Source organism: Geotrypetes seraphini, chromosome 1 (assembly GCF_902459505.1).
Source record: "Geotrypetes seraphini chromosome 1, aGeoSer1.1, whole genome shotgun sequence".
Taxonomy (NCBI): Eukaryota; Metazoa; Chordata; class Amphibia; order Gymnophiona; family Dermophiidae; genus Geotrypetes; species Geotrypetes seraphini.
The window spans coordinates 86,155,785-86,177,188 of record NC_047084.1 but is presented as its reverse complement, the minus strand read 5'-3'; the positions used below and the strand labels follow the sequence as shown (position 1 = coordinate 86,177,188).

The 21,404-nt window shown below is 40.8% G+C and overlaps 1 protein-coding gene across 5 annotated transcripts in view; it reads left to right on the top strand.

Moving 5' to 3' along the window:
* The window catches only part of MAPK4 (mitogen-activated protein kinase 4), a 256,820-nt gene that overhangs the window by 220,713 nt on the left and 14,703 nt on the right, over positions 1–21,404 (top strand). For all 5 annotated transcript variants that reach the window (XM_033934496.1, XM_033934513.1, XM_033934477.1 and 2 more), the window contains 2 exons: positions 332–476; positions 12,222–12,383. In XM_033934496.1, the coding sequence (XP_033790387.1) occupies positions 332–476; positions 12,222–12,383 (307 nt within the window). The remainder of the gene's footprint in view (positions 1–331; positions 477–12,221; positions 12,384–21,404) is intronic.

Genomic DNA, 21,404 nt, shown 5'->3' with positions numbered 1-21,404 from the left:
GTCAAAAAAAAAAGTAAATTAAAGCCAGTTGCTGGATACGGTGCCAGCATTGAATGTCCGAGTTTGCCATAGACCACAAGAGATAGCCGTCTCTCTCCCTTGGCCTGAATATCGGGCAGTGTACCTATGAACCAGTGTTATCAGAATTGTCGTGCCCAGCAGAAAGCTGATTCTCCTGACTGTGGAGAAGAGGTGTCAGGTCCTGGGTAACAGGCTTTATGCTTATCACAGCTAAACCTCAGCCACATCTAGCGGCATTGCTCAGTAAAAATGAAGAGGTCAAACCTATCACCAAAGTTTACTTATAATTATATATTTTTTCATCTTTCAGGGTTACCTTTCTGAAGGACTAGTAACAAAATGGTATCGCTCGCCACGTCTTCTCCTTTCACCCAACAACTATACAAAAGCAATTGACATGTGGGCCGCAGGATGCATCTTAGCTGAAATGCTAACAGGAAGGATGCTGTTTGCTGGTAGGTTTATAATTTCACTCTACGTTTCACTATTTGAATGTAACCTTGATAACTAGATCAGAAGTCCCATACTAAATGGTCACATACATGGTTCAAGTTTCAAGTTTAGTAAAATTTGATATACCGTTTATAAATTATCTAAGTGGTGTACAGGAATAGAAAACTAAAATGATAAAATTAAAAGGTAATCACAATAACAGAAACAGACAAACACGTTTATAGGGGAAAAAAAGGGGAAGAAATACAATATTCAATGGGGGGAAAAAAAAAGATATGAAAAGGGAAACACAAAAGGGAGGGTATTAAAATCCTGTCGGATAGTAAAAGCTTAGAGTGATATTAGCAGTCAAAAGCATCCTTAAACAGAAATGGTTTTAAATTTGATCTAAATTTTGTAAGGGAGGAATCTTCTCGAAGGTGCAAGGGCATTCTGTTCCATAGCGATAGAGCAGTGACAGAAAAGATGGATTTTCTGGTCATATGTCGGGTTGATGGGATCTCTTATAAATTTTGATTGCTTGATGGTGATGTTTCAGAAGGGAAAGGAAAGAATGAGATTTTAGTTCATGCTTTTTTCAGTAGATAGAGGCCTTATGGTGCAGTTGGTAAGTTGCTTTCCTATTGCATCTGTAAGCCAGGGTTAGAGTTTCATGCACAAGAGAGCTAGGAGCATTGGTGCATGCAGTGGCATACCTAGCATATGTGACATCCGGGGCCCCTCATTTTCTAACAATCCCCTCCCCCTATATGAAAAACATGAATTTTAGTATTAATCCACATGTTGCACAACAAGAGTACCTAGGAAAAGCAGCATCTTACATACTGCAGTGAGCAGTAGAACATCAATACACCCAATGTAAAACTAAGCAAGGCAGACTAGTACAAATCAATCCTGCACAGTCAATGCTATCAGAAAACTATGGGGTCCTTTTACTGAGGCTCACTGCAATGGACGTGTTAGCACGGCTAGGGCACCTTAGTAATAGGACCCCTATGTCTTTTGTACATACAACATAGAAATACCCTCACCCAGTATGGAATATGTAATCACAAACTAAAAATAGAAATATGTAGACAAAGAAGCCAGATGTTGCATAGAATGCAACACTATAGAAACAGAAACAGTGATGCATGTCCCCCTAATATTGTGCAAAATGTAAAGAAAACAGATGTACTGTACATTGGAAAAAATTGAGAAATAGCGATAATCACTTTACAAATTATCAAATATAAATAAAACAAATAATGGGAAATAAGGAAATACTATTTTATTGGACTACCGGTAATCCATTTTTCAACTAGCTTTCAGAGGCCAAATCTTTTATGTGAAGTTCACTAGAGTGCCCCCTATAGTGCTCTGCTGCAATGTCTGTGTGGCAGGCTAGTATAAATTCTGATCCCTCTTACATCCCAATGGCTTGTTTTGTGCATTTTTCATTTGAGGATAGAAGCACAGAGCATATTTTCAAAAAACCAAGATATGTTTTGAAAATGTTTGCTACTGGATTTTTGTGCGTGTCCTGCAAAATGTCTAAACTGAGATTTAGACTTCATAGTGAAAATGCCCACCAACAAAAGTAGCAGCCCCTCTTGGGTTTTCTTCACTCGCTCAATCACTTTAAGGACCTGATGCATATTATCACTCACTTACCTTCCCAATACAAAGCCAGACTAGTCTGAATGGACTAGCTGTAGCATCCAGTGCATAATCCAAGCCACCAGAACCTGCACAAAGATCTTGGTGTCAACGCTCAGTAAGGAAATAGGCCTGTATGAGCCACACTGTCTCAGATCCTTACCCGACTTTGGCAGAACTGTGATTCCAGCAAGTCTTATGAAATAAGGCAGAGAATCACCATACCAACATTATTAAATAACTACAATAGGAGAGGAATAAGCAAGTCCTGAAAGAATTTGTAAAACTGTACAGTAAAACCTTCAAGCCCCAGGGATTTCCCCGATTTCTTAAAGTGCAAGGATTCCCATACTTCAATAGCCATGATTGGCATTTCCAATTATCCCACTTCATCTACAGCTATCCTTCCCCAAGACAAAGTGCTAAGATTGTTGTTCAACTTGGAGAGTCCTTTATAGAAAAGTGGTCCGTGCCATTGTATTCTGGTGTGAGTGCCATTTACTGAATCTAGTCTTATGTGCCTGAGAGACACACTTATGGCCCATCCATGCTTACCGCTCCACCCATGAGTACACTCCTTTGTCTTTTCTATGGTAAACATTAAACATTTCTATATCACTTATACAAGTAACAAATACTTGCTCAAAGTGTTTTAGGAAAAGGATACATTAATAATTAAAAATGTTTGACAATAAAAGAAGATGTTCCATATACCTAAACAATTGTAATAAATTCAGCTTTTATTAACGCAGCCTTAGCCATCTTACTGGGCAAACTGGATAGGCCATGTTTGTTTTTGCTGCTGTTTACTATGTTACTAAACAAACTTTCCAAAGGATGCAGCTCATACATTGATTAGTAAGAGTCCAGTAGACTTTGGAGGAGTCCAAACTTCTGTTTCACTTCTCATCAGTAATGGCCAGGGATCGTACTACCTCAGGTTACTTAGAGAAAACAAGACAAGCATAATAATGGATTCCATAGAGTGTGGGAATCTAATATCAAGGCAGAGGAGAAGATCACATGGCAGATATCCAGGTGCAATGTGAATAGGTCCAGGTTATCCAGCAATTTTTCACAGTCCAAAGGGTCTACCTATTTGGGGGGGGGAAGAGATGGAGATCTCTAACAGTTCTATTGACTATTGTATGTGACCTTATTAAGCCACCCAGGAAGCACCAAAGAAACTCAACCTTCCCCATTCTCCCATACAATAGGCAACACTCACATTCTTCCTGACAGAAAGCACTGTCACTTCCTGTCTTATTCCAAGTCTCCGAAGCAATGCAGCAATGGTGTGCGGTCAGGGGATTCAGTGAAGGCCCTGACCACGATTGCCAGCTCTGTGATGCTCTGGCTCCTTCTTACCTCCTGGCTCTTCCTCTGTGCCGGCCGACGCAGTCTTGAGCACCATGCTGGTGTCATGCAGTCTTTCTACTCCAATCTCTGACATCAGGGGATTCTCTCTGGACACAGAATCCCGTCAGGCTGCTGACTGACCAATCAGAGGCCAGCACAGTATTCCAGGCTTCTCCTCCATAGTGTGCTTCCATCTGCCAGCACTACAGCATCAGGGAGTCAGAGCCAAAACTGAATTTTAAAGGCATTTTTATTTTACAGTTTGTTTTAATTTGATTGGATGGACTAGCAGAACTTCTGAGCCTATCCAACTAATCAAATTAAAGCAAAACAAAAACCCCTGCCTTTGAGATTTACTCCATGCTCTGAATCCTCTTAGGCAGGATGCACTCAAGTACTGTCTGTGCCTGTGGTTTTTGGCGCCTTACAGATGCAGCAATTTGGAATACGCCGTCTCTGGCTTTTAAGTCTTGATTTTCACTTTTATTCTGGTAAGTCCTGCTGGAATTTAATTTTATTTCTGGGATATTTCTTTTCAGCTATTTACATATTTATAAATCAGTGCATTAGCTTTGGCCTCGCTGTTCTTTTACTCTGACTGTTGGAACAGGGGGGCCATGTCCCCATAATTCTCAACTTATGTCCTATTGGAAACACAACAGGGGAACCCACCGAAACACTACAAGGAATACCCACTACACTCATATACAGACCCACTCACTAAAAAAAAAAAAAACCCAAGAAAAAAGGAGAAAAAGTGGAGAAAAAGCCTCAGTTCAGCTTCATATGGTCTGATTTGTATCAATTAAATCATCAGTGAGAAACACAATAGCAGCCCACACAGGAACCACCTAAAAAACATCAGCAAGCCAAATTTCCCCCCCAAATTGGCACAATTTATTTTTTTTATCTATATTTTTTTAATTGTTTAATATAACCACATGAAAGTATTATGAAAAAAATCTGACCTTCCCCCACAGAGAAATAAATAAATCAATCCCAGAAAGCCTATGTAAAGGGCAAGCAGAAGTTGGTGTGGGCAGCGCCAACATCACATCCAATCTGGTGGCTTCTGCCTGTGTATGCATACCAGGGTAGTTGAGGGAGGCTGAGGCACTCCTGGGCTTGCGTGAGTCCCAGCGCCCAGCTTTGGTGAGTCTTTGCACCCCACTCCCTGTCCCCGAGGGCCCCCGCATGCCCTCTTTTGGCCTGCTCCGCATGCTTACCCCAGATGTTCATCTTTTGATCTTATTAGAAGTTATCCATTAAAGACACAGGAAAGTCACTGCTGCTCAGCACCTCCCTAGCCCTGTGGCCAATAAGGCTCAAAATCCTGGACAATTAATGGGTATAGACATGTAATAAAGCATTTTTAATTGGATCAGTGAGCTGTGCTCAGTGAATCTTGTTGTGAAGTTGTAAAGAAAAATGCCTAAAAGGATCAGTCTTTATGGATGACATCAGCTTCCTTTAACCATCAAAAATACTCCAAAGGAAATTTAAATGGCTGGATAATAGAGGAGGAAACTTGCTGACCCTCAAGAAAGGCTCAGTAATTGCTTGCAGCCATCTGTCTTGCCATTACTGCTTTCTTTTTCTTCTATTCCATATCAATCAAAAGTACTCACTGTTTAGAAAAATGACGATTGGCATTTCTGATTTTATTTCAAAGCTGGTTTTGATCAGTGGTGACATCTGAGGGTAAGCAAAGCTATCAATCATTAGTCAGCTCATATAATGCTTATGATCTTTGCAGTAATTTCCATTAGAGAAATGTTGCTTTTTAATCTGTAGAAATCTTCACTTAAGACACCACTGTCCAGTCAGAAGGATAATTAACTTTATTATTTATAGAATGTCTTTCATGATCTACTTGAGGAAAGCAGTTATTCACTCTCCAGTGTTTTCACATATGTAAAGAGTAAGGGACTCATAATCGAAACTTAAATGCATCTAAAAACCTACCTAAGGCCTTGCCGGCGGGCTCGCCTGACAGGGACACTGCTGTTCGCCGTAAGTGGATCCCGGCTGGACTTCGTACTTTGGGGCAACTTTGGGAGGATACGTCTATGCCCCCATTTTTGGTGTTGCAGGAGGAATTTGGTTTGGAATGGGTATTGAAAAGGAACCCTGCTACTTCATTCTGTTGAGTTTAAGGCACAAATGTAAAATATTGCTAATATACTATAAAAGATGAAAAAACAAGAGGTGCTATGAAATTTTTTAAAAAAAGTGCTCAAGTGATATTGAGACATAATGGAAGTCTAAAAAAATGAGAAAGTGAAAAAAAAGTGGTACGTGGTGATATGGATTACAATATTGTCCCAAGAAATATATATAACTTGGGAAACTGTGCACATAACTTCTAATTAGTGCCAATTAGCATCAATTAGGCATTGATTAGCTTGTTAAACAAGTAAATTGCGCACAAAAATCTGCACTTCGCACAGATTTGCACATGCAACTTTGGTTGCCCTGTATGGAATCAGGCCCTTTGTGAACAAATGAAATTCCTAAAGCCTCTTTGTTCTTGTAGGTTTGCCTTGAGTAGATTGCAAGCCCTATGCAGAAGGTATTGTGTTTTAATGTGTATTTGTACAGAGCTATGTATGTCCAGTAGCACTGCGAGAATAGAAAGACAAAAAAGAACATTCTGGATAGGGAGAAATATCTTGCAAAAAAATCATACTCTGTGGCTGGCAGCTGGGGTGCACTCCTAGCAGTGTGGACAGGAATAATTGGGACAGATTGGATGCATCAGTTTGTCTTTCTCTGACATTATCTGCTATGTTAACTGTGTTTTTATGTTACCTGGAATGAAGCTTAGGAGAAGAACCTCTTTGAGTCTAATGAGTCTATTCCCTCAGGTAGAATTTTGGCAACATATACTCTGCAACCTGTGCTAAGTAAACCTGCAATGAGTGTCATTATTTATTGTACTAATACACTGCAAAATGCAAGAGCTTAGCAAAACAAATTTAAACTTGTCTGCTCTCTGTGCTCTGTATTAGCATAATGAATACTAGGCCTAAGACATTGTATAAGTAGTAAATATCTTTATTGATGATAGCAGAGAATTAGAGCAAAACTAATGTAACAATTATGTCCAAAACATTCTACAGAAGAGGGTTCCTATGCCAAGAGTTAAATGGTTCCTTCATTGTTAGGACAATAATCTGGCATGATGTTGGTCTTTAAAGGAAAAGGGGTAAATTTCTCTGTTATGGAAAATAGAAGGCTGTGACTTCTTTAGATGAAAGCAGTGACTACTAGATGGTAAGAACCTTGAGACCTAAAGGAAAACTAGAGTATCAAAGATGTCCTACAAGGATCAGTTGATATCTTTTTGGCTCCTTTAACATTACTACTTCAAACACTGGGCTTCACCTTTTTCATATAGATTCAGAGAAACATGAAGGCAGATAAAGACTATTTGGCTAATCTAGTCTGCCTAACCATGCCATATACTATCCCATCCAATCCCTTAGAGAGCCAATGTACTTGTTCTAAGCTTTCTTGAATTCGGATAGTTTCAAGTTTTATTAAAATTTGATGTACACGCAATATCAAACATTTCGATGCGTACTGACAGCGATAGGCTGCTCATCGCGTCACAGAAATAGACCTTGTACTCCTTGGTTACTGGTATGAAATATATTTATTAGCAATAAATGAAAGTTAGCAAAAGACACTAAAAAGCAGCACTCAGGGCAGATAAGAATAATATACATACAATGTAGCTAGCTTCTGTACTTAGGATTCATCTCTTCTTCTCTCCCTCCTCCTTCCTTATGACAGCCAGCATAACATTTATACACTTTTGCTCAGTAGTCCTAGATACAGATTACACAATTGCTTTTCTATTGGCTATATGGTGTAAACACTCATCACAGAGCCATACTGAAACGTGACGTCACCTGGTGCCAAAACTGACCTTCCAAAATTTCCCTGAGAAGTGCATTTCCAATACTAAGGTTAATAACTCCGGAGAACAGATTCCCCCACCTTCCTGAGTTACACTGTCTTTGCTAGTACTTCTTAGGAGGACATCATATCATGTCCCAAAACAATAATGCCACAGTCAGGACAGCTGGTTTTTGGAGCAAAGGTGAATCTCTCTGTTTTGCTGACAGAGAGGAAAATGACTGCTTAGAAGTCTGAATTCATATGCATAATGTCACTCTTACAAATATAACTATTTGGGGTATCACAGGGGTTCTTTGCCTACCATATAAGCAGGTCTTATGCTTGCATCATCTTCTGCCTACATTTTCATGCAGGTCTTATTCCTGATTCTCCTCTGATACATCCTCATTCCCCTCTAAAATTCCCCTCTGGAAGCCTACGTTTAGGAGGCTTCCCCCTCTTGATCATGGTATAAGGGGTTTGTAGTTGCTGTCATGACATCGTCCACATCCAGTAGGAGTAGAAGGTTGAAAGGCCATTACTCAGAAATCAAGCTTAGTAAAATTGGGAAGGCAATTGTCAGTACCACCCTTAATCTAATATGACACCAGTTTCAACAGGATTCATAATATCATAATAAACCATATAAAATAAAATGTGCATAACAATAATACATAAAAGCAAGAGAAAATAAACAAAAACATCAATCATAGAAATATCTGAAAAATTCTTACATTAATAGTACATATGATGTTTAATGGATTTATCCTGTTAGGTAGCTACCCCTCTAGGGGAATAAAGAAACAGAACTATTGTTCATTAATATGGAATGTACAGTAACTAAAATAAAGAAACAAAACAATCCTCATTCCCTACATCCCAAGAAATATCCTTGAACCTAAAATCACTCTTGCAAACTAAGCCTGATATAACACATTAACGAAAAGGAAGAAGAAGGCAAAAGGAAATAAACATAGCATAATTCAAAAGACATAGGCAGTGATGTGATGCTGGTATCCTCCACTGCCACAGAAAACATAATAAACTCAAGGAAAAAAAAAGAGAAAGAAACAAAGGAAGAAATCCTACTAAGTAATAAAGGACACTAGGAAGGTGATAAAATGTATACTTGACTCATGGTAGGTAGAAGTTCTAGAAAACAAATGGGCAAAAATAATGAGGGGAAAACCCCCCACAGAATACCTTCCACCCATAAAAATAAAAGGCTTATCTCACAATCAATCATCATTCAATAAACAAGCACACTAGCACATCCCATCATTCAATCACATTCACATCATTTGTTCAAATCAAGTCATACAGTAAAAAAATACAAACAAATTTATACCGATACAAAAGGAAAGGGGGATGAACTACAATCATTGAAGAAAAGGAAGAGACATCTATGGGTAACACCACCTCCACCGGGAGACCCTGTCTGTGAAAAAGTATTTTCTGAAGTTACTTCTGAATCTATCCCCTTTCACTTTCATCCTAAGCCCCCTTATTCCAGAGTTTCCTTCAATTGAAAAAGACTCACCTCATGTATATTTATGCCACGTAGGTATTTAAACGTCTCTATTATATCTCCCCTCTCCTGCCTTTCCTCCAAAGTATACATATTGAACATAAGAACATAAGCAGTGCCTCCGCCGGGTCAGACCATAGGTCCATCCCGCCCGGCAGTCCGACCCCGCAGCAGCCCAACAGGTCATGACCTGTCTGAATCACCAGAAGGGGCCCCCTTGCCATCTTGGTTTCTCATTTAAGTCTATACTTGTGTTACATCCCAGCACTTCTCTCAGTATCCCACGAGATGTGACAAAGACCACCGATCATTTTAGTAGGCATCTTCTGGACCGACTCCATCCTGTTTTTAACTTTTTAAAGGTACAGTCTTCAGAATTGAGCACAATATTCTAAATGGGGTCTCACCAGAGTCTTACACAGGGGCATCATTATCTTCTCTTTGGATGGATGGATCATGCCACCAAGCCAGCCACCAAATTATGGCAACATGCACAGAGAGGAATCCCCTCCTGTGGTGTTTCATGACAAGAGTTCAGGAGTGGTTTGCCATTGTCTTCTCCCGCGTGGTATACAGCTCCACTATGTCACTGCTGCCCAACATAAGGCCCCTTCTTTTTCCTACTGGCCATTCCTCTCCCTATACACCCAAGCATCCTTCTAGCTTTCATTGTCACCTTTTCAACCTGTTTGGCTACTTTAAGATCATCAAATACTATCCCCCCCAAATTCCGCTCCTCTTTCATGCACAAAAGTTCTTCACTCCCTAAACCAGTGGTCTCAAACTCGTGGCCCGGGGGCCACATGCGGCCTGCCTGGTACTATTTTGCAGCCCGCGGTCTGTACTAGTGCTGCCTGCTCTTTGCGGTGTCCTCTGGCTTCCCCCTGGCCTCCAGCTCTTACCTTCATATAATTACTGCAGCATGCAGAGAGGATTGCCAGTGCTATAACGATCCTTGTAGGCTGCCGTCATCCTCAGCATCACGTTCCCTCTGTTGCGATCCTGCCCCTGACGTCAGAGGAGGGGTGGGACCGCGGCAGAGGGAATGTGCTGCGGAGGCCGATGGCAGCCTGCAAGGAATGTGACAGCACCGGCGATCCTCTCTGCAGGCATGGTAATTAGCTGAAACTAAGACCGGGAGGCCAGGGGAGAAGCTGGAGGACGCTGCAAAGAAGGGGGGAACATGCAAGCCTTTGGGGAAGGAAGATTTATAAACTATAAAGAGTTTTACATCATGCAAAATTGTCATTTCTATAATAAGATATTAACTTTTTTTTCTGCGGCCCTCCATGTACCTACAAATCCAAATGTGGCCCTGCAAAGGGTTTGAGTTTGAGACCACTGCCCTTGGGTTTTTGCAGCCCAAATGCATGACCTCATATTGCTTAGCATTAAATCTTAGCTGCCAAATTCCGGACATTCTTCAAGCTTTGATAGGTCTTTCCTCATGTGAGACACTGATAAACCAAGGTTATGAAACCTTACCGAGCTGTTTATACAGTGCTGCCAACATAAGCACACGGTGGCAAGTTCATGAACTTAATTGTCAGACCTCATATAAGGGTGCTATGGTGAGATGTGTACATGGGACTTTTTATGTGAGGTTCACATACAGTGCTCCATAAGATACTCCACTGCTCTGCTGGGATGTCTGGGTGGCCAGTCTACTAAGAGTGTTGGCCCTTCCTGCATCCCAATGACTTGTTCTGTGTGTTTTTGTTTTGAATTTGTTTTTTTTAGAAAATGGTTCAAAAAGATAGACACATTGGGGTGAATTCTATAAATTGTGCCTATGTTAGACACCACTAGGTGCCCTTATCAGTGGTGCCTAGCAATGCCTAACTGACATCCACGCACAACCTAAATTGGCTTAATTGGTGCTTTTAGTAGGCAAGTTAGGGCAGAGAGTAGGCTTAGGTATGACTTAGGCATCACTAGGTGTCTGTGTTAGGTGCCAGTAAATTAGGCCAGGAAAACTCTGGCCTAATATACCGGTGCCTACCACTAGGATGCTCAGCAGTGCCTAAGTCTGCTTAATGCTGCTTAGCATGATTCTGTAAACTGTGTCTAGTGACTGATTGACAAATGCACTGAGTGGCGCCTAGGAGTTAGGCGCCATTTATAGAATCATGAACGCAAATATATCCATTTAAAAATAAAACAAGATAGATGTTTTGCAATTTAAACAACTAAACTCAGGTTTAGACACCGTATCAGAAATGCCCTTCCATGTACTTCTTCATTCTTTAGTATTATTGAAACTGGATTATTGTAATTCAATCCTTATAGGTTTACCTGTTTACCAATTACTTAGACTCCAACTAGCGCAAAGTACTGCCTCAAAACTTCTTTATGGTTGGAAGAAGCATAATCATGTTACTCCTTTCTTGGTTGGCTCCTTTGCTTCCTTTTAAGATTAATATGTTGTCACACCAGATTCAATCTCTTGGTCTTCCCTCTTTCTTAATTAATCTTTCAATCCCCTATTCCCCAGGTCAATCACTTCGGTCTGCTCAACATGGTCTTCTCTCAGTTCCTTCTTTTCATCATATTTTCTTTTGATGTCTCCAGAAATTTTTGTTTTAGTGTAGTTGCACCAATCCTCTGGAATGCTCTTCCGCTGCATTTGCGGTTGGAAAGTTCTTGTAAATCTAGGTTGAAAAACTACTATTTTTCTTTAGCTTTTAGATTAATTTTTCTAAAGTTGGCTTTAAATGTTCTCAAGTCTCCTTCAATTTTTAATCTTTCCCTTATTACCCTTTGTGTAACTTTTGTAACCTTGCCTTCCCCATTTTTTGCCTTATACTCGTATGATTTAATTTGTTTTATCTTTGTCTGTTATGTTTTTACCCCTTCCTTGAATTATTTTAATATTCTAAACCGCTTAAATTTCTCTGGAAAATTTTGTGGTATATCAAATAAATTGAGCTTGAACTTGAACTAGGAGTCCCGCTGTCAAGGCCAATATCTAGGGTTACCAGATGTCCAAATTTCCTCAGACATGTCCTCCTTTTCGAGGACATGTCCGGGGGTCCGGACAGCTTTTCACAACCCGGCACTTTGTCCGGGTTTTGCAAAGCTTCCCCCAAAATTATGTCGGATAAGAAGGTATCCGCGCATGTGCCATTGCCCTCCTGCCTGACCAGAGCAAGCAGGGCAGGATTAGGGGCAGGACTGAGGCGTAACAGGGCGGGGATGAGCGGCCCTGTGGGGGAGGGGTCTGGATTTTATGAATGTAAAATCTGGCAACCCTTCCAATAGCAAACGATGAGCATGTATGTCTGCGGTGTAGATAAACAGTCTGCTTCTTGTTTAGGTGGCCATGAACTGGAGCAGATGCAGCTGATTTTGCAGACAATCCCCGTCATCCGTGAAGAGGACAAGGAAGAGCTCCTTAAAGTCATGCCGACATTCATCAATGGCACTTGGGAAGTGAAGAAACCTCTGAGGAAGCTTCTCCCAGAAGCGAATGGAGAGGGTAAGCACTGGAATGAGCCTTCAGACAAAGGGTCTGACTCTCGGACACACTCAAATCGCATCACCAGCAGAGTATACAGCACCTTTTAGTCAATATATAGCATGATACTGTGCAGCTGCAAAAGACTTTCCCACTGCATCTGGGTATGAACGCAGTTCGGTTGTAGCTGTAAATTTTAAAACATTTTTTATTGAACAAACAATGCAAAATACTATGAATCAACTGATAACAACAATAGTTCAGTATTTTACAGTTTTCTTCCCTTCCCTCTCGCCAATCCCCACCCAAAACTATAATACCCCAATTGCAATCTCCCAAATCCCCTGCCCTTGCCAATAAACTTCCCCAACGAGCTGAAGTACAAGGTGCAACATATATTTTTACACAGACGATCACAATGCAGTAATTATTCTGGACTCATAGCTAGGGAAATTGCACCGTATAATTCCCTGAAGTTCTACTACTGCTTTCTTACTGGAAGAATAATGCCAGAGTATGAATAATTCTTATTTATTAGAAGAATTAACAAATGCCTTAGAAAAATATTGCAAGCAGTGCAAAAATATACTAATGATTATAAATATATATAACTAATCAAAAATAAAGGAGCTCAAACAAATTAATACCTCTGTGTCCAGGTGAAATGAGAATACAAACAAGATTACAGAGTAAATATATCAAAAATCCTATTTCTAAACATTGTATCATTAAATAAACAAAATTGAGTGCATACAGTGCTCAGACCAACCACCACAGTGATCAGAAGGAACGAGCAGAGGTAGCATCAGGACCATCATAGCACTTACTGCGTCCCATACCGCCAGAGTTAATGACCATACAAATTGTATTATAAAATACTTATCTCAATCTTAATGTGGCGAATGCTAAAACTTTGTTGCCTCCGGCGGTGAAAACATTCATCTGCTACTCTGTATTGGACCTCTTGTGATACAAAATAGCTATAAATAAACCAAAAAAGATGCTTCCCAAAGGTGTCTACCCCTCAAACCCGTTTTTGTTGTGCTTCGTCAGGAGAGGAAACTTTTGGTGGCTACATCTATAGGGAAGGGCTTACAAAACCCCGAACTGGCAAATGCAAACAATTGGCATATATGTAAAGGAAGGAGTAGCCTAGTGGTTAGAGCTATAGCCTCAGCACCCCAAGGTTGTGGGTTGAATTGCTACGCTGCTCCTTGTGATCCAGGGCAAGTCACTCACTCCTCCATTGTCCACCGGAACAGATAAAGAAAATGATTGACTACCTGATTGTAAACTGCTTAGATAACATAGCATAAAAATTTATTTCTATGCCACAAATCATAACTGGTAAACTGTATATTAATATCAGACCCCTAATCCCTTAGAGAGCCAATGTACTTGTTCTAAGCTTTCTTGAATTCGGATAGTTTCAAGTTTTATTAAAATTTGATGTACACGCAATATCAAACATTTCGATGCGTACTGACAGCGATAGGCTGCTCATCGCGTCACAGAAATAGACCTTGTACTCCTTGGTTACTGGTATGAAATATATTTATTAGCAATAAATGAAAGTTAGCAAAAGACACTAAAAAGCAGCACTCAGGGCAGATAAGGAATAATATACATACAATGTAGCTAGCTTCTGTACTTAGGATTCATCTCTTCTTCTCTCCCTCCTCCTTCCTTATGACAGCCAGCATAACATTTATACACTTTTGCTCAGTAGTCCCAGATACAGATTACACAATTGCTTTTCTATTGGCTATATGGTGTAAACACTCATCACAGAGCCATACTGAAACGTGATGTCACCTGGTGCCAAAACTGACCTTCCAAAATTTCCCTGACAAGTGCATTTCCAATACTAAGGCTAATAACTCCGGAGAACAGATTCCCCCACCTTCCTGAGTTACACTGTCCTTGCTAGTACTTCTTAGGAGAACATCATATCATGTCCCAAAACAATAATGCCACAGTCAGGACTGCTGGTTTCTGGAGCAAAGGTGAATCTCTCTGTTTTGCTGACAGAGAGGAAAATGACTGCTTAGAAGTTATGTGCCAAGTTAGGATAAAAACTTGTATTGTAATCTTGTACTGAAATTATTTATGTTTAACCTGTAACCCGTTCTGAGCTTTTTGGAGATAACGGGATAGAAAACAAATTAAATAAATAAATAAATAAATAAAATAATACTATGTAGTTTACAAAATAAAATAAAAAAAACTGCACATATACAGTTAAATATAATACATTAATTTACTAAAAATCTTGTAAACAAATAAGTTTTCAATTGTCTCCTAAAATGCTGATATGAGTAAGAGGTCGCTATTAGAGAATTCAAATCTCATATTGCAGCTTGAAACGACAGAAGACGATGATATTTTTTTTTATATTGACAACCTTTGACTGAAGGAAAGGTAAATACGGCATGCGCGCGTCAAGAGACATTTGAATTTACAAATGTGATCGAATCCACAAGATGCTAGGCTGAACAATACCCTATAACAAATGCAACCAAATTTAAATCTCACGCGAGCCTCGACTGGCAACCAATGCAACTCATGGAAAAAAAGGGGTGACATGATCAAACGTTTTCAGATTAAAGATCAGTCAAATGGCAGCATTCTGAATAATAACGCAATCTGTGTAGATTTTTTTTGGGTAACCAGCAAAGTAGACAATATTGCAATAATCCAGCTGGCTCAGAACCAATGACCCAACCAATAATCTAAAAGACGAGATGTCAAAATATGCTTTAATGGTGCCTCATTTCCACAATGTGTGGAACCCCTTCTGTACCAAAGCATCCATCTGATCTTTCATGGTTAAATTCTGATCCAGAATCACTGAGACGTAACGGGGCGGGGATAAGTGGAACTGTGCGGGCCTGGGGCGGTTCTAGGGGATCTGGATTTTACTGGCAACCCTACTTGGAACCAATCATAAACTTTATCTTGGATACCTATGGTAGCCAAACATTCCAGTAGCTTTTTATGATCTATTGAATCAAAAGTATTACTCATATCAAACTGCATTATCAAGGCACTACTACCCTTACTGAACAAATTATTCAGACAATCTAGAATAGAAGCTAGAACTGTCTCTAGGTGGTATATAAATACTAAACAATTTGTAGCACAGTAATTATTTAACTAACATCCCACAATATATACAGTATATTGTTAACAATACTAAGATTATCTGAGAAGGGATTATAAAGCAGCAACTATAGATATGGCTTAGACTAATTACCACAGTCCAAACGTAACCCCTCCTTTGCAAGCCAGTGATAATTATGTCTAACCCCTTGGAACTGTAGAGAATCACTTCTCACCCCTTTTCAGCTGAGGTCAGCCACAGATGTTGTAGAAATTATTTCTCTTCAGGCTACAAGCTTCGCAGGGAGCCCAGAAGTTCCAGCAGGTAAGGTCCAAAATCCCAGCATTTCAAGTCAGATAACAGCCACAAAGCACTCAATTGCCAATTCTCCATGCAAAGGTCACAGTCCTGAAACTATGTTCATTAGTGTCCAGACACATAACAGTCTCTCCCCATCAGCTGATAGGATGCACGATAACCAGAAAAGGTTCCTTCTCTTATGTGCTTTGTTTCCTCCTCCAAATACTCAGCTGAACTTCCCAAGTCCAAACTCTACTGAGTCCAGTTTGCACAGTTTCTCACTCTCGCTATGCACAAGTGACAAACATGGACCAATCAGGACCTGTCCTAAAGGCTATTGTCAGAAACACAGAAGAATAGTGAATAGGCTTGTTTAGATGAATCCTCTGGTCAGACAGCATGTCTCACCAAGTTGAAAACAGAACAAGACAGTTCATAGCACTCCTACACATCTTCATAGAGCAAGAGAGGCCCAGCACTGGTAAATGACCTTGGCTGAGAACACGCACAGTTTTTAAACAAGTCCATGATGCTTCTGGAGAGAAAAGACGGTTCATGGCCTGGACTAGGCCTAAGCCTCCAAAAGGAAAAGCGGGTCTAGTAAAATCAGTTCCACCCATCCCCGCCCTGTTATGCCCCAATCCTGTCCTAGCCCCGCCCCCCTGCTCGTCAGACAGGAGGGCATTTACGCATGTGCAGATGCCCTCCTGCGCGACACGATGTGGAGGAAGCTTTTCAAAACCCGGAAAAAGTGACAGGTTTTGAAAAGCCGTCCGAACTCTCAGACATGTCCGGGGAAATCTGAATGTCTGGTAACCTAGGGATACCCCTACAAAGCTGTAATATATATAGAACTCTGGAGAGCCTGGATTATTATGGCCCTCCAAATGCCAGGAAGTTCTGCTTCATACAGCGGGTGGTGGACACCTGGAACGCTCTCCCGGTGGAGATTGCTGCGGAACCCACCATTCTAGGATTTAAGGGCAAGTTAGATGCACATCTCCTCGGAAGGCAAAAAGAGGGATACCGGTGACTAAGTTTTCGCCAGGTCGCACCTGGCTGGGCCTCCGCTTGAGCGGATCACCGGACTTGATGGACCCAGGGTCTGATCCGGTGATGGCAGTTCTTATGTCCAGACCAACAACATTGTCAGTTTAGTCCCCCTACCCCCCCCCCCTTTATCCCCATGCTCAAACACAAAAAGCACGGCAATTGGAAGAGGCCGGAAGCTTTGATTTTGCCAGCCACCCAATCTTGGAAACTATTCTCGTTCCCTTTCCCCAAGGACCTTAACCTCTGTTTCCCTATATTATAGCCTATTAAGAACCAGGCTGTGAGCATAGCTGAGAAAGAACTTAAGAAACTGCAATTACTTCAAAATACAGCAGCGAATCTGATTCTGCACAAGAACAAATATGAAAGGGCAAGTCTGCTTCTTAAAGAATTGCACTGGCTTCCAGTCAAGAGAAGGTTTCGGTTCAAAATTGCATGCATGGTCCCTAAGGCCATTTATGGAGAAAACTCAGCTGGAACTTACTTCCGCCATCCAGGTCACACATTCCTTCAATGATGCAAGGACAATCCAACGCTGGAAACTACCGCTTCCTTCCCCTTGCTCGGTCCGGAGGATAGCTCTTTTTGAGTCCATCTTCAAATTCCAGGGCCCCAAAATCTGGAACAGCCTCCCAAGCAGCTTACGCAAGCTACCTACTTCCAATTCAGAAAGACGCTGAAAGCATATCTGTTCTCATCTCTGCACTGACCTATTCTAAAGCAATCATCTGTAAGACATCTACACCTCTCTATCATTTTTGATATAATGTAAGCCACAATGATTTGTAGCTGACACTTGCGGGTACAAGAATAAATATGATATGGTATAAAGAAAATATATAGGGTTCCCATTTAGCCCCAAAAAACTTTTTTCTTAAGAACATAAGAATTGTCGCTGCTGGGTCAGACCAGTGGTTCATTCGCTGATGACGCCAAACTATGCAATATAGTAAACGGCCATAATCTACAAGATGCTATGGAGCAAGACCTGCGTACTTTAGAAAGTTGGTCCTTGATGTGGCAGCTGGGCTTTAACACCAAGAAATGTAAGGTCATGCATCTCGGTAACGGAAATCCTTGCAGAACTTACACCCTGAATGGAGAAACTTTAACCAGGACTACGGCAGAACGAGACTTAGGAGTAATCATCAGTGCTGACATGAAAGCAGCCACTCAAGTGGAGAAGGCTTCATCTAAAGCACGGCAGATGATAGGTTGTATCAAGAGAAGCTTCGTCAACAGGAAACCTGAAGTCATGATGCCATTGTACAGAGCCATGGTGAGACCTCATCTGGAGTACTGTGTGCAATTCTGGAGGCCACATTACTGTAAGGATGTGCTCAGAATTGAGTCGGTTCAGCGGATGGCCACCAGGATGGTCTCGGGGCTAAAGGGTCTCCCGTACGAGGAAAGACTGAGCAAATTGCAGCTCTACACTCTTGAAGAGCGTAGGGAGAGGGGAGACATGATTGAGACATTTAAGTACATCACGGGACGGGTCGAGGTGGAAGAGGATATCTTTCTTCTCAGGGGACCCTCGACCACAAGAGGACATCCGCTCAAACTCAGGGGAGGGAAGTTTCGCGGAGACGCCAGGAAGTACTTCTTCACGGAGAGAGTGATCGAGCATTGGAACAAGCTTCCAGTGCAGGTGGTCGAGGCACGCAGCATCCCAGACTTCAAGAACAAATGGGATACCCATGTGGGATCCCTACGAGGTCATGCCAAGGGATAGGGTCACTAGTACTTGAATGAGCGGGTCAGTAGAGTGACAGTATAATTACAATTATACTTAAGGGGTCAGAAGACTTAAGAGGGTGGGTAAATAGTGTGGGCAGACTTGATGGGCTATATGGCCCTTATCTGCTGTCATCTTTCTATGTTTCTATGTTTCATTGTGCCCAGCAGTCCGCTCCTAGGGTAGGTCAAAGACCAGTGCCCTAACTGAGACTATCCCTGCCTGCGTACGTTCCAGTTCAGCGGGAACTTATCTAACTTTGTCTTGAATCCCTGGAGGGTGTTTTCGCCTATAACAGCCCCCACAGAGCATCTTTCCCTCATCATCACATTATGAAGGTGATTATGCCAACTTTAGAAAGAGGGAGGTGTGTCCTGAATCCATACAGAGTTCTATACTGTGGATGGACAGACTGGATGGGCCATTTGGCCTTCATCTGCTATTATGTTTCTATAACCATAAAGCTCTATGACCTCACAATGCAAGTATTGAGAGCCTTAGCCAATAGGGAGAGGAGGAGACAATGGATGCTGTGGATGGGCAGACTGGATGGGCCATTTGGCCTTCATCTGCTATTATGTTTCTATAACCATAAAGCTCTATGACCTCACAATGCAAGTATTGAAAGCCTTAGCCAGTAGGGAGAGGAGGAGACAATGGATGCTGTGGATGGGCAGACTGGATGGGCCATCTTATTTCTATGTTTCTGAGCTTCTATGTTTGCCTTCCTAATAAAGCAACCTTGTGAATGACAAGGCAATTTCCCTTTCCCTGGATTCTCAGTAATTCATACTTGTCTAAAAGCCATCCAGCTAAGGGAAAGGGTGGTATTCAAGATATCTTATTGCCTGTCCCCAGAACTATTTAACTTTAGGCAATTTCAGAGGGTATGGACAATAGAACTAACCTGATTCCCACATTTCTTACAAGTCGACAGTACCACCCTTTCAGAAAAGTATGCTTCAGCACATTCATACCATGGAACATGCTGAAGGAGTCCGTTTGCCTTGATGCAGTGTATGAAACATAGCTATGTCAGCAAGGGGCTCTCCTGTACAGCAAACAAGTTAAGTTGTTTGGTCACTTAAGAATACCATAGGTTTTGTGAAGATCCAAATCTTTTTTTGATCAAGAACTAAATCTTTTCTAAAAAGTTATTAAGTATGAGTAATGTTTTAAAAAGTTGCCAGTGTATGCAGACCAATCAGGAGTTGTCAGTGTTCAGATTTGCTGATAATGACCACTTCTGACTGGTCTTTGGCATATTTAAGTTATAAATATATATATATATATATATATATATATCTCCATATATATATATCTCAAGACAAATATATCAATATATCAAGACAGTTGTCCTGATACAACTAATAACCTCTTCCCATCAACAGACTATAAATGTTCCAACCAATAGTTTCCCTGTAATCTATGAAGTGAGATGCTTATCTCTGCTTGTATGCACGCAGATACCAGTATTCTGGTAATTTCACATATTCTTGGTACCTAATGCTGGAAAATTCTTTATAGAATTACTCTCAAAGGATTTGAAGTTTGTAAAACTAAAACTTTCAAACAGATTAAAATTCTGCTGTTATCCTATGGCCAAAGGAATGTTATAGGCCAGGGGATGAGGAAGATTACAGCAAAAAATTCAGACTACAAGAACTTATTCACTAGTCATGTTTATCTTGGTGAACATACCTTAGCTCATTGTTTTTCAGTGTAACTAGAACTTTTTATTGATAGAAAGCTCTATAACTGCTAAATCCGTTGGAATTGAAATATGTGCTACTTTTAATGGGAGAATAGGAGAACCAGGCCATGGGGATCAGGCAGGCTCTTGGATTCAATGCCTGAACAAAATGTCGTCTAAGCGTGACTTGTATCTGAATAAAAACTACACAAAATCCAAAAACAAATTAAATAGTCTGTTTGCAAAATGCTCTTCCCCAGCACCTCTCTGTTTTGTACAAACACACAGACCTCTAAAGGTTTTCAAAAATGATATTACTGTTTAACAAAATAGAACTTTTGCAGGAGGAAGAAAGCCTCAGTGTTGTCTAGCTTCACAAAACAGTTTGAGGGTGGTATATAATGTAAATACTGTTTTTATAGAAAATAGAAGGGCAAGGCTTTTTTTTTAGCATGATCTGGAAACCACTGTGGACTCTAGAGACCCATACCAACTTTTCTCTGTGATATTCATAGCCAAAGAAATGCTCTCATGAATGGCATTTTCTACAATTAGAATTTCAAAAATAGTAGAAATGTTTTTTGTATTTTCCAGGTCTTAAAGATATGAGCTCCAGTGAGTGAATAGAGACTGATCAGATGGGTCTTGCAAATATCTACTGCCAAAGAACATAAAAGCAGCTATACTGGGTCAGACCAATGGTCCTTCTAACCCAATTTCCTCTTTCTGACAGTGGCCAAACTAGATCACAGTACCTGGCAGAAACCCAAATAGTAGCAACATTTCATGCTACTGTAACCCTGGTTACACTCACACAAGTCACAGGGCACCAGCTACCTTTCTGGGTCAGGCACCTGTAACCAGGGCTCACAAAAAGAAAGTCAAAGTTCAAGCTCAGCAAAGGCTAGGGCCAGGTCAAGTGCCGGTAGGCTGGAGGATAATTTTCCCTGAGTCCAATTGCTTAATACAGTTCTCCACTTAAACAGGATAATTCAAGCTGAAGGTGAAGTACAATTGATAACTTGAATTTTACTTAATTCTTGATTCATAGTTCCAACCAATGAAGTATTTACATCTTGATTCCAGAGTACAGAAATTGATAAAAGCTTCTATAGAAAAGTCAGTCCAATCATGTCTTCTTTGCATTTCCCATCC